This window comes from Ambystoma mexicanum, chromosome 9 (assembly GCF_040938575.1).
Source record: "Ambystoma mexicanum isolate Mex_15411 chromosome 9, UKY_AmexF1_1, whole genome shotgun sequence".
Taxonomy (NCBI): Eukaryota; Metazoa; Chordata; class Amphibia; order Caudata; family Ambystomatidae; genus Ambystoma; species Ambystoma mexicanum.
Window position 1 is genome coordinate 308,470,299 of NC_090931.1, and position 14,844 is coordinate 308,485,142.

At 45.8% G+C, this 14,844-nt stretch overlaps 1 protein-coding gene across 3 annotated transcripts in view; it reads right to left on the bottom strand.

Moving 5' to 3' along the window:
- ATP2A3 (ATPase sarcoplasmic/endoplasmic reticulum Ca2+ transporting 3) overlaps positions 1 to 14,844 on the bottom strand; it is a 680,492-nt gene that overhangs the window by 254,660 nt on the left and 410,988 nt on the right. For all 3 annotated transcript variants that reach the window (XM_069614715.1, XM_069614714.1, XM_069614716.1), the window contains exon 8: positions 10,406 to 10,870. In XM_069614715.1, coding sequence (XP_069470816.1) covers positions 10,406 to 10,870 — 465 coding nt within the window. The remainder of the gene's footprint in view (positions 1 to 10,405; positions 10,871 to 14,844) is intronic.

A 14,844-nucleotide genomic window follows, 5' to 3' on the forward strand; every position in this document is an offset into this window, starting at 1 on the left:
GCTCCTGTACCTCACACCCAGCAACAGGGACCTGCTCTATTTATAGTTCCTTCCCTCGTCCCCCTAGGTGGGTTCTTTGCAGAGTGTCTGAACTATCCAGGAGTAATAAAAGGAAGGGTGAGATTGGCTGGAGCCATTGAGTGCACCTGGGGTTGATCTGAGTCCGGGTGGTGGGATCAATGCCTATAAGTGGCTTGGTCGCCATCTTGGATTTTACACACACTCCTTTGGCCCTCCATGCTGGGGTCTGTGTGATTTCCAGTGTGCAACTTCCACGTTCGGAACACTCTGGCAACTTGACTAACTCCTTCAATGTGTTTGTGGTGTTGGGCGCGTAGGAGACAGGATGCATTGTGTCCCCAGTGTATATTCTGCTCGCTGGAGAGCACTGGTAATGTAGCTTGGCCATCCATCTCTGCTACCTTGTGTTCAGGAAGTCAGGGGTGGGAAGATGGCGTTTGAGGAACCATAGAATTCATTGGGTCTCCTGCAGACCACCAACCGTCTTGCCTCTGAAGTGTTGGGTGAAATGGAAGCTGCACACTGGCCTGCACTTACTTTGTTTGAGGCAAGGAGAGGGTTTCCTTTAAAAGAGAAAGCCTTTGTTACCTGCATTGTATACTTGGGTCCAGTCACAGAGAGCTTTGTGCTCTCAGCTGGGCAGAGGGGGTGGCGCCCTCTTCTACTTTGAAGGTCATTTCTAAAGTTCAAGTTAGGCGTTAACCCCTTTGTGTTGGCCCGACTTGATGGTCTAGTGGGCTGGTGTTAGGCCTGGACCCTGGGACTGGCCTGTGTTGAGGTCATATGACTGGCCTCTGCCAGGTGCTGGGAACCAGGCCAGGGTGACTTTGGAATTCTCAACTTGCGGGCCCAACATCCATTGCCTCAGGTGGAACCAGAGTCGCCGTCATGCCGGTGTCCGGGCAGAAGGGTTCAGAACACCCCGTCCCATGAGAAGAATGTTCGCTGGTTCCCTTACGCGCTTTGAAGCAATTTATGACAACATAGCTAGCCACAAAACCCCAATACATAAATAAATCGCTCCATTACAAAAGCACATAGCCTTATTATACAGCAGGCTCGCTGCGTCACTTCAATATCAATTTGCAATTCACTGGTTAATGTGTCATCTTGTAGGATGAGATTCGCCTCCCCCGACTGACTTAAGAACTCTTCTTTCTTAATGCCTTCAGCCGCCCACTCCTTTCATTATGCAGAGCTCATGTGGGCCACTTGCTCTGCTACAGTAAGTCACCAAGGAAACCACACATTCAACAGAGCGGCAGCCAGATCCTTACAGCCCTGCATCCAGCACTGCTTGACTGACGTACACCCACACACGCACACACACATACACACACACACACCCTGAAAACCTTGCCCTAATAAACCAGAGAGAAAACCATATACTCTTTATAGCAATGAAATACGAGCATGCTAATTCAAAATAAAACAACTCTGATGAACATAGCAAATTAAGTGGTGACACGAGCCTTGAATGTGAGCAGGCATAAAAAGCAACATTATCTGCTGGGAAATGTGCCAGATTAACACAACTGATGATTTTGGCACCGAGTGAATACGTTTTTTTGGTTGCATGTGTTAATTCCGCCGCGGAAATATCGCGATGCAAAAATATCGCCATATTATTGCGGCGAAATTCACACACGGACCCTGCGGGGGACACCCCCGCAACCCCCACATAATTTTTTTTACTCCCGTTCCCACATAATATCCCCAACAAAAATATTGCCTATGGCGAACCAAACGGCCATATCTACGGCGATATTTTTGTTGGGGATATCCTGTAGTGCTACAGGTTTTTTTGTATTTGGTAGGTGACCTGCTGAGTGTCTTTAGGTAAGAAGTTGTTACATGGTTGTCATTGTAACCGATTGCTGATGTCTCTAACCCCAGCACAGAATAGTCAAAATGCATGCCAGTGTGTGATAAGTGTGTGAAATTGCATTTGTGATGTAATAACGCCCCTTGGGGTGAATACTTTGGGGGTTGGCACATGGTATATTCATCTGGGTGGTGCTCTCCCTGCCACCAACCAGGTTACTACTGCTGCCTACTAGGTTGCCACATGAACTAGTAACCGAGAGCCAACTCACACAGCACCATTCAACGGTGCATATTGCACCCCCCACCTCCCAAGCAGAGTACAGATGACTGGTTTAGTGCCATTTAAATGTCCACTGCACAATTAAAGCATATCTGCCACGATCCTACCCTTGCATGACCTTGGCAGCACAGAGGGCTTGCAGAGGTCGTGAACCGCCAGTTAATGCGGGGTTAAGTGGTAAATGAATAAACCTTCATTGCTTTGCATTGTTTTGAATTTAATCATGCATGTATTGTTGATCCCCGTGCAAACCACGCATGTAATTGACATGAACTGACCATGCAATGTCTTCTTGATACTTGAAAATAGGGGAGCATATAGTGGCTAAGGTGCCTTTTTGACTGTGTGTGTACGATTTTCAGCATTTGACAGGTGGGGCGGCAAGGTCAGTGCCCAGGTGTGGGGAGGAGTTTGGTGTTTTTCGGGCAGGTGACTGAAGCTCCATTGGTGGCACACCGAGCCAAGGCTTTGTCAGCTGTCCTAGTTGGCATAAAATTACGGGATCATGAGAGCTGTCTCAGGTTGGTGGTAGCCGGCAACCATTTTTGAGACCATTGCACCTGGAACTGGTACACCAATGTTCGCCAAATGATGGAGCTGGAATGCCTGTGACAAACGAGGTGGCAAGGCTATGGCCCCACCTAGAGTATTGGGTGAGGGGTGAGGCTGTGGCCGCTGAACCTTACAGAAGGGGGGGGCAGTCTACCAGGAACACACGATGGAGGTGAGGGCTTTGCATGGGGGCAGGGATCTCCCCCGGTTAGCTTAGTTATCCCCTGCATGTTGCCAAAAGGGATTTGGGGATACGCCGGGAGACCTCTTGGCAGCAGATTCGGAAATTTCCTCTGACCCCTATGGGAAGGGCCTATGTACAGAGAAGGCTTAATCCGGTGAGGGAGGACTACTTGAGATCGGGAATCCTAGCTCAGCCAAGGAGATTATATTTGATGCTTTGGGTGGGCACTGTTCAATTGGCAACAATGACTGACAAATGGATAGGGGGCGAGACTTATTTTTCTGTCTGTTCTTGAGATAATCTCTCTTTGGAAATAATTGCACACTTGTTTGTATACTGCCCATTGTATTATGGCATAGGAAGTTCACTTTTAATGCCCTTGTTCAATGCCAATTGGTGGTGTGTTCTGTAAGGGGTACGATTAATTGTTCTACTGTTGACTAGGGCTCATCCATGGGCAGAAATTCAGCACTTGTGGCTGGGATGGAAATTAAGAACGACGCTCAAATTAAGATCACAAGGGGAGAAGATGTGCTAATAGAAAAAGCAGAATCCTAAAAATAAATAAATGTATAGCTCTGGGGATTCCCCCCATCCGCTCCCCCCAACTTCCTATGGATTGTTTTATATATGAGTGGGTGGGGACTCATACATCATTTTTGCTACTTGTTGGGATGTTTTAGGAGTATTACTAATGGGACAGTTGTGTTTTGTTATTTTTTTATTTTTTATTTCATAAGTAAGTATGTTAATGGATTGTTAATGATATTTATTGGTAATTGTATACATTGTAATAGTTGTGAATTCATGATGCCGTTATTGCCAAAGCACGCAATCACTGAAACTAATATCGGTCTGCAATGTATGCATGATATGCCAACTGTTTAAGCAATAGGCCCCTTCTAATACATCTCCAGCTAAATCCACTAAACTAGATTAAAACATGAATACCTGGAAATTCCCTCAGCAGTCGCATCAACAAATTCTGTTCAGAACAGAGTAGGACTCTCACTACTAATGGACCCTCTCAAAAAGTAAACTCGCACTCCTCCAAGGTATTACACGCCATACAATCAAGAGCAATGTCAGGCATGCACCATTGTAACCATGGGACATGTCCTTATTTCCCTGAACTGCCTCTGCTCTGAATCTACTTCAACCTCAACCATGGTTGCCTAATTTAGAACACTGTCCACCATAATATACCAAGCTGCCTGGCAGATAGACCCAGCCTTTCAAAGGGTGCCAATTCTCTGCTAAGCGAAGACATGCCGTGCCTTAAAATCCTATGATTTACAAAACAGCCAACCATGAATCAATCTGTTTTGGAAGTTCTTCCAAAGTTAAGACCTCACTCTTTGAAATGAAACCTGCTCCAGATCGGTCACATGCTTGGGAAGAACGAAAAATATTCCCCGCGAAAAATATCTATCAGAAGAGGACGGGCAATCTTTTTAAAAAAAAAATCTAATGGCATTTTTACAAGAGCATACCAAATTTCCATACAACCTCAAGAAAGGTATTAATGTCTTGTCGCATGAAGTGCCAACACACAAGAATACCAATATAATAGCTCAACCAACTCCCCGTCCTCCCCCAGGTACACTTCTTAGTTACACATGCCAACAACCCCCGATAGATCTGCACCGCCTACTATCAAGTCCTTCCGGCTATCCATTCATGTTACCCCTTTGAACCGAAGGCATATATACACATCTGACTGTTTATAAAATCAAGGCGGTCTGACATCGGAAGGGTACAGTAAGCCCTCCAGCGGTATTGCCGATTCTGCCCTTTTTGACACATGTACATTGGCATATGTCAATTCTAATCGTATCAACATCGACAATTCCACTTTGCCCACTTCAGTAAGTCCCTCTTCCAGTCGGCAATCTTAGGACCAAATGGACCATACCATGAAATACCTATACGTCCCTTTGCCTGAGTCGAGGCCAAGTCCACCATTCAGTTGTTTTCTGGAGTAATTGTCCTAGGAAGCACATCAGTGGTGTCAAGTCTATCGACGTGGCACTGCACCGCTTATCTCTACCAACACTGCCTCTCAGAACTGTCTCAAGCGTGTGCATTCCCATATCATACTGGGAAACCAAAGTGTCCCCTTTCCGGCACTTAGGGCACTCTGTTGGTTGGTTGGGGTTCATTTTGTGAAGCGTTATTGGGTTCAGGTATGTCCTTTGTAGTATGCTATAATGCTATACTGCACTTGTTTTAGTCACGCATTGCGAGACACCGCCTTGGTGTAGGAACATTGCCTCCCATTTTTTGTCCTCGAGGGGCATCCTCATGTCGCGATCCCAGCCGGCTTTTATTTTGAGCTCAGGCTTCACCACTTTCCCTACAGTGGAGTAACCTTTCTGAAAATGTTGGGGGGGACATGACAGCCAAATAAAGGTCCCCCAGCGAAATGAATGGGGACAAAATGGTGTACCATGAAAGTTGGGGGGACAAACACCCATGTCCCCCCTAAAATTACACCCATGTTTCCCTAACAAGAGGTTATAGATAGTGAAGGTGGGGCAGCACCTGTTACGAACGTCATATAGACCTGATAGCACCACACAGCGCTCTGGCTCCTTGGGTAACTGGGCCGGGTTTCACAAGCTCTACCTGTAAGGCCTGCATAGAACAGGAATTGGCCGTGATCGAGTTGCCAACTGCCACATAGGTCTGAAAACGGTGATAATTGGCCATCAACAAACAGATCACCCCCACACCAGTAGTCCCTTCGTTGCCTATATCCCCAGCACTTTCCCGTACACAGAATTCTGGATTCCAGTATCCAGCTCTGGGGTATATGCAGGGAATATGGGTGCATATCCCCTGTGAGCTCGCATGCTCATTCCCAAATGTGCCTTCCCCGCTTTATCATGTGGCACGACCACTATTGTCATTTTTTAGCCATAGCACTTCTTTGAGTGTACTGGGGTGAACCGAGCCTGCCAGAAGCCGTATCTCAGGCGTCACGTCATCTGGCAGCCATTGGGCCACACATTGCAGCTGGGTGCCCATCAACGTTTGGCATTTGCAGGCCTCCCTCTTCGAAGTTTCTCTGCAGTGTTGTTAGGGCCACTCTCCTGCATCCCTTCTCCCAGAGTGGCCCTTTGGGTACTAGACAATATCATTAAAGGGCATCTTGGTGTTGTATATGGTACATTGGTAAAATAATATAACAATCTGGGCAAAATGACCATTTTCATCATCAGAACTTCACCCATCAAGGATAAGGGCAGTCAGTTGCAGAACACAGCAGATGGTTTTATCCCCTCTATGGCTTTCAGGGTATTGACTTTAAATGTGTATGAGAAGTTTCACCCAATTTGTATATCCAAATATGTGAAGATTTCCATCTCCCATTTAATCAGGTGTTCCGGTAGTACTGACGCCGGGGAGGATGAGCACCCTTAACCCCACTTTAGGATCTTTGAGCTATTGGCATGAGTCTTGGTTAATGGCAGTAGAACCCTTAGACTATATAGATAATATATCAGGCTACAGCTGCTATTATTAGCAATGCATCTATGCGTAGTTATTTCGTGGCTTACCTATGCCACGTAAAACATGATGATGATGATTTGTTTTTTTATATAGCGCTTACGCTTAAAAGCTGTACATAGGTTGGTGCCCATTTATTGACCTTGGATGGATGAAAGGCTGAGTTGGCCTTGCCAGGATTCGAACCTGCGACCTGCAGGTCTTACATAGATAAAAGCAGCAAGCGTTTAACCTGCTGAGCTATCTTACCGGCTACATGCATGATTTATGCCTTACCAAGGTCTCCAGGACTTTACCCCCTGGCCAAATCCACTCAATGCTTTCAGGAGAGCGAGCCAAGATATATGTCAATTCAGTCAATCTAAATTGGAGCTATTTGCTGAGCCAGTGGTTATTGTGAACATCTGGAGGGATTGTTGTTCTCGTAGAGACTACAGACCCATACAGGCATGCACAATTGTACATGGTCCAAAGTGTTCTGTCAGCAAAAGTCCTAAACAGAAATCTAGCCTTTGCGAAGTTTGAAGTACTTTAATTGCTCACATGCTAGAATCATACCAAAGATCGATCACAAAGAGATTGGGATGGAAGGGTAAGGATGATATGTACCCTGGCCTACAAAGTAAACACAGGCAGCAATGGATCACTGACAGGAAATAGATAGGAAGAGAGCAAGTGTATGTAAAAATACAGCACCAATACCAGATTGGGGAAAATGCACGCCTCAACCTGGTACACAAAGGTCGAAAATAACACAGCTGGGAACTTTCCACGCCATCACTGCTTTCAATTAGATGGACAGGAAAGGAAATGAGAAAGACTATGCCTACTCCATAGAAAAACCAGATACACAGAACATGAATTATAAGGACTAAGAGACATATAACCCACTAACACTTAAGATCAAATGTCTGCATACTTAACTCACACAAAAATCCACACAACCACCTTCTCGCAGAGCAGCCCGCACGCACTTCACCACACCGCACCAACAAACAAACACCACATGGGTCGCACCACCAGCACACGAGGACTCACATCGATCCAATAGTCACACTCAAGCTCAACGCACAGTGAAAACCGAAGTGAAGCTGGCAACAGGATATCACCTTTCTCACTTTCCTGCTCCCTCTTCACCCGACTAACCCCACCTCGCCCCACCTTCTTGTTTGCAGATCCGCCTGAGCTCCTGGGGACCAATTCCGTTGGTGACGGTGCGCGGTACAAATACCTTTAACATTAACTTTATGACGGGATATGATGATCCTTATTTAGAAAAGATTTACTGGAGGATCGTCACAGAACAACATCGGTTCACTAATTGCTCATTAATAAAGCATTATGCTTACAAGTAACTATATTCCAAAGGATAAATGATACAGGGCTGGCTCTTTATTAGCAGGTATTTGTTTAGGAATGGCACGCAGTATTGAAATATGTTGCCATTTAAAGAATAACTTTATGCCACATCTGCCTATATTAAACATATGTTAATCATGTATGTAAGATAACACGCCCTAAGTACGTTTCAAGTGTTAAAATCAAAATAAATACCCAAGAACTGATTTAATTTGCTGAAGAACTCTGTCCAGTCCCATAACCTCCATAGCACCTGCCCATCCGGTGCACATGATTTGAAGTTTCCCCCTATCCCATTGCCACTAGCTGCATGTATGTTCCCCTGCACCCGGGACACTGCCTTGGCTTGCCGCGGCGTGCCCATGCAAAAGCTGCACAGCACTTACTCTCTGGCCCACCAGGTGCAGACAAATGCCCACGCAAATTCGTGTCATTTCCAGGACACGCGTACGCCAGTGTGAAATGTTCCACTCTGCTATGCTCCCGTATTCTGATAGTACAAGGTTTAACCTAGGTGTGACTAAGTTACTTCAAATGGGGCTACAGCATTGCTCTTTGGAGGCCGTGGGGCTGGGGACCGTGGAGATCAGGGAAAAGGTACCATCTGAACTATGGTGGGTGTACACGTCATCACCTGGACACTCATTCCCATCTGGTCTCGGTTAGTGGCTGCTTGAGGTTTCCACATGGCAATTGCTTGTTTCCCGTGAGGGGATGGTCCTGTTGGTGTCAGAGTGCACTCAAGTACCTACTTGGAAGGATGACCTTCAGGGCTTTCTTGAAAACCTTCGAGCTGTCTAAAGATCCCAGGTTACGGTCCAGAGCAACCGAGAAACAGGTCCTCTGCACTTTGATGGCTCGCTCAAAATTTAAATAGGGGAGTCAGTGCACAAACAAAGTCTATGTGATCGGGCTCGTGACCCAGGGCTGGAGATACAGGAAGGCAATCCCACGTTACGCTTAAGACACCGACAGCAAAAGAGTCCTACTGGGAGACAAATTGGCCCCTAAGGCAACACATCTATTACTGTTGGAAGAGGGAGGGGAAATGGCAGTAGACTTGAGGCCCCATAAACCTTTGCACCGACAATGAAGGGGAGCCATCTTTTCCCAACAGCCTGCACCATGGTACTTTGACAGGAGTTTGAGAAGGAGGAAGAGTGATGCGCACTGGCTGTGACACTAGAGCTGTAGCACCCCTAATCATTTCATGCCGCGGCGCTCATTACAGAGCTCTCAGGTTTACTGTGGCCATGCACGAGAAGGCCATCCAGTCCTGGTTTTTCTTCTGTTGTCTAAATATAAGAAAACTACAATTCCCAGAATTCCAAGCACAAACAGCTTGGATACCAGTGTCACGCGTGGCCACAGGAAACTTGGGAACTCTTATCATTGACGCTATATGCAGTTCCATACAAACATTTCAACAGAGATTCTTAAGGTAAAAGGCACTGTTTATGTTACAATTCCTAACAAAATGTTCGCATCTCTATACAAAGCAATCACATGCATCCGTTCACTAAAGTTAAACGCTATTTTTAAAGGGTGTCACTTCAATAAACAAAAATATATCATATGCAATATTTATTTTTTTGTGCTCAATTTACTAGACCTTGAATTACACCGGCGGGTTACCGCCGAACTCGTAATGAGGCCCATTGTTAAGAATCATGTAACATTATTTAAAGTGGTTACAACAGGTTAATTCCAATGGTAGCATTTTTTGAAAGTTAGACACTGGTCTGGGGCTGCCATGGAGACCACAGATACTTGACCTCGACGGTCGGCCTATCTACTGGCAGACCCTGTTCCATTACGGAAGTAGATGTCTCTGCTATCATGGTTCATCATTCTGGAACTATATTGCCTGCAACCCACTCGCGAGAGGTGTAAGGGAGGCTGAAGACACATCTGCAGATGGCCCCGATAATGGGATGTATGGTCTTAATCTTCTGACCTCATCTCCTCTTACCTGGTTTGTCACAGTCAGCGCTTTGAAGTAACTTTCTAGGTGTGTAACCATCTGACTAAAGACCATAATGAAATATAATAAAATAAACAGACATTTTCAAAATCCTTTTTGCGAGAGAGAAGATGGGGTGGCGGCAGTAAACAAGACTTGGCATTTGGTGGCTGGCATTGTCCTACCTGCGCAACAACACTCAAGAACTGGTCAGCAGAACCTCAACTGACAGAATGCATCAACGGTGGGTGGCAGACAGTGTTGGACAGGAAAGCTTCTCCTTTGCCCACTCAAAATGCATCAATGACTGGGCGGGGAGCAGTACATTTTAGCAAGTATAGCAGGTGACAGACACCGGACAGGACACTACATCCCTTCTTCTCTGAACCAAGAGTCCGAAGCCTCTGGATCATCAGATGTTTTGGACTACAACTCCCAGCAGCCCAAACAATCATAATCGATGGTGAGGGGTCATGAGATTGGTAGTCCAAACTATCTGAGGAGCCAGCTTGCATACCGCTGCTAGGTGGAGAAGGAAGCTTTATTCATGAGATAGCATCCTGTTGATTTATAAAGTTTCTTGGCACCATAAAAAGTCTACCTTCCATGAATAAACACTTCTAATAAAACTACAAGATGGGCTGGACCAAGTACAAAGAGAGCATTGTTCATTGCAATCAGGTAAGAAAGGGAGATGAGAACTTACCCGGCAGACCGACATCTGATTGGTGGTCAATGTGCCAGTCTTGTCGGAGCAGATGACTGACGTGCAGCCCAACGTTTCCACAGATGGGAGGCTCCTCACTATGGCGTTTTTCTTGGCCATGCGGCGGGTGCCTAGGGCTAGGCAGGTGGTGATCACAGCAGGGAGACCCTCAGGAATGGCTGCCACGGCCAGCGCCACTGCGATTTTGAAGTAATAAATGGCTCCCCGGAACCAAGACCCACCATGGACGGGGTCATTGAAGTGCCCGATGTTGATGACCCAGACAGCCACACAGATCAGGGAAATGACCTTGGAGAGCTGCTCGCTGAACTCATCCAGTTTCTGCTGCAGCGGGGTCTTCTCTGGCTCAGTGGCGGCCATCTGATTCCTGATCTTTCCAATCTCCGTGAACACACCAGTGGCAATCACAACCCCGGCGGCCTTACCAGCTGCAATGTTAGTGCCCTGAAAAAATAAAACCTTAATGGGTTACATGAACTCAACGAGTGACCACAGTGTTATGGCAACAGTAAAGCCCCACTCTCAAACCCAAAGACACCTCAATTCTGCATAGAAGCATAACAAACGACATTGGACCATTGTTCCACAGCTTTGCTGGTCAACCATCACACAGGAACATTTTAATATTTTATGTTCGTTCTAACTGGTATGGAGGAAGATGTTCTAAGGATGGGAATGACCACACCCCAGTGCTCCCCAGTATATAAAGACCTCTTACAGCGAGGGAATCCAAGCAGGCCTTTACCTGCGTAAATGCGGAGGAAAGGGAAATCCATGTGCTGTGCAATACCTATGAATTGCAAAGGACGTGGAGGTCCATGTCGTAGCGTTGCATGCTTCAATTGAGACTGCACTGCAGGAGGAATTCTTACCACAGCTAACTAATTAACAGAAAGTTACAAAAAAAGCACTAGATCGATACACACATTAAATACTGAAGCGACAAAGGAAAATAAAATGACTGACTTTGTGCCCAGTTACTGTATGTAAGAAAAGATGGCAGTGTTCAACCAGCAGCATCCCTGGATGCCACTGCAAAATCTGATTGCCATCTCTTCTACACTGCTGAAGGCCTGGAAGAGAAATAACCCCCTTCCTCTTGGCCGCCTTGAATCCTCATCCAGTATTTGCCAACCCTCAACTGGTTGTTTATGGGCCTAAAACAGAGTTTCAAACAAATGGGCAGGTATGCCAATGGTGGCGGGAGGCATGAGCTGCTGTGCAGCTGCACAGGACCTTGTGCTCTGGGCGCCTAACAGCCTCCGCTCGCTTCATAGGATGAGGCCGTGTCCTGGACCCCACTGCACCAGCACATGGCATTAAGATTGGGGGCTCTGAATTACCTTTTTAACAAGTCCGTTGGATAGGTGTCTCTATCAATGGTGAATGCCAGAAAGTCTTCCTGATTTAATGTTAAAGTTTCAGTGATAAAAAGTGATGGGGACATTTGCACTTGAAAGCAGCTACGCAGTTCCAGATGATTATTGAAATAAGTGCCTTCTCTAAAGAAAATCCTGGTGAGATAGATGCAGCGGTTGTAGTTTCGTCACCCGTTTGTTATTTCTCCATCCCTACACCATGTGGTGCGACTTCAAAACGGTAATTGACTAGAAGGCGGGACTCTTTCAAACATTAGCAGGTAAGTGGAAACTCCAGTTGCATCATTAAGTGTTGGCATGGACAAGAGTGGACACATGCTGGCTCAGATCAGTTTTATTTTCCATGTGTAAAGTGCCTTGCGGGTCCAGCAATGCCCTGTTCCATCTTTCCATTTGAGCACTCTACTGAGGTTGAAAGGGAGAAGTATTTTTTCCTTTCTCCAATTAAAATCAGAATTTCATAGATGAGCCTTAATTCAAAATGTCTACTTTGATCTGCATGCAAAGAGACAGGCCAACCGTAATGTACAAAATAAACTCCTCCCACAACATCTCATTTGCCATGGTTGCTTCTTGATCTTTCATGGGATAGGCCTGTGCATAATGGTTGTAATGATCCCTTATCACCAAAATATCTTGAATGCTTTCATTGTAAAGTTACAAGGTCAGGAAATGAATGCATATAAAGGTCAAGTGTCCTTTTCTGTGCAGGCAATGAAGGTAAACAGCAGGCTGACGGTCAGTCTTTCAGTTGGTACACTAGACACAGGAACACAGTATAGCTTCACATCAGCAGCAACTTGAGGATAGTGGAGCTAGTAGAGAATAAGACCCCAGGTGTCTATGATAGTAATGCAGTGCATGCAGTACAGCAGGGCACATCTCCAGTGGCAGGATAATATATGGAACTAACTCTCAAATGTGGCTCTCCTTGTACAGTACTCCTTGCCCCAAGATCCATCATCTTCCTTTGTGTTCCCAAGATGTGAGTTTTTAGCATCTTCTTGATTTGCAGAGGCATCGCTCCCACTCCTTCATTGACTTGCAGAAACCCAGCTATGACAGCATCACTCATTTGAGCTGCACTTGGCTAACTCCTAGCCTAGTCAGCTGGATCAGTTATGGTGGCCTCGCACTGGATATATTGCAGTGAGCCACTGGTTCTCCTTCTGCAATCACTCTTAGATGGTGTACCACTCGTATCTGCTGAGGAGTTGGAGCTGCCCCTACAGTTTGCTCTTGCTTCCTCGGACAAAACAATTGCCCAGCCTGCCTGAATACAATTCTCCACACCCTTGGGTCAATTGGAGAGAGCATCAGTATTTATTTATTTTCATATATGCTATTGATTCAAGTGCGGACCTAGCTTAAAAGCAGCAGAGCGCTGTACAAGGTTTGGATAGCCAGCGTTTGGACAGGCATATTTTAACAGTAATGCAGTACTGCAAGTTGCATTCTGTGCACCCACTGGATTAGCCATGGTCAGCTGTTGGTGAAAAAGCCACGTTTTGTGAGAATTGCTAAATTAGAGAATTGTTGGGGCATTCCGTGACAATACTGAGATTGAATTCCAGAGGGTGGGTGCGTGACAAGAGAAGGATTGTTTGCAAGTCCCCTCTTTGCGGACAAGTTGTGATTCAAGCTGGCTGGTTGCTTTGCTGGACAAGTAGCGTGTGCCATCCGATATGTGGAGTTTAGCCCAAGGTACGCCGGTGTGCTACTCGTGACCGTTTTGTAGATGATGCATGCAGTCTTGAAAGTATCCTGGTCTGGAGAGGAAGCCAATATAGCATCTACATATGTCAGTTCAGAACGATACACCATCGGAAAGTCGTGTGAAAACTGAGTGGCAAGCCACCAATTTTGCCCTGTGGAGTCTTTCTTGGTAGACCTTAGGATGTAAGTTGACAGACTGTTGTCAGTTCAAACTGTAAATGACCCACCACGGCGATAGTGATGAAACGTCTCAGTCACAACCACTTCAAGACCAGAAGTCCAACGTTTTGTATTAGGTACGTTTTCTTTGTTGGGTTCAGCACATGACTGGCACACACCATCAGTCTCAACATTCTTTGTTCTTGATGGAGGACTGCTCCCAAATCTTCATGGCTGGCATCCACATGCAGTTCATACAGGAGCTTTGAATCAGCATACATCAACACAGGATCTTCTGTGAGTGTCTTGACCAATTTTTAAAGGTTTTCATGCATGCACAAATCCTGCATTCTCCAAACATTTCTGTGAGGTGATAGTGGGCCCTGAACGCTGGTCTTCTTTTGAGCTGTATGAAACATTGGTAGTAGCCACAGAAACCCAGAAAACAACCCATCCTCTTTAGATTGTTTAGATTTGGGCCTGGTCTAAGCCTACCCTTTGGAGGGATTGACAGCAATTCCTTTGCCACGACAAAGTGTCTTATGTATTTCACACTACCCCAAAACCTTAATCAAAAGCATATCTCACACTGAGCACCCCATTGGCTGAAATGTGGCTGGGGCTCCAGAGATACCTTCGGGCATTTGGAGTGAACTGGTACAACCCAGACAAACATATGAATGCTGTCTTTTCTCTTTCCTCCGGATTCATGGGCATCGGATAGTATTCACTGTGCAGGTCAACCAATGAAAGCCACTTGCTCACAGCCAGACAGAGCAAAGCTTCATTTACGTTAGGTCTAGTGTACCAATCAGGCACTGAGCAGCTATTAAGCCTGTGGAAATCTATGACAAACCATCATGGTTCTTTTTATGTGTACTCAAAATGGGAGAGGCATAGGGACTTTTAGACTCCTGAATGATACCAGCTTGTAGAAGCTCTCCCAGATGACAAATAACATTTTGACCATCGACAGAAGGTATGCACTGGGAGCACGCCCTGAAAGGATTATTGTCAGTCACTTGTACATGGATTTCTGCCCAATCATGGTCAGGATATCCTCCAGTAAGTTCTGACAGCGGCTGACATAGATTTTCCTGTTTTGGATATTTATTTAAGCATGAATCCCCAAAGTTCTATCACTGCACATGAAAGTGCACAGAC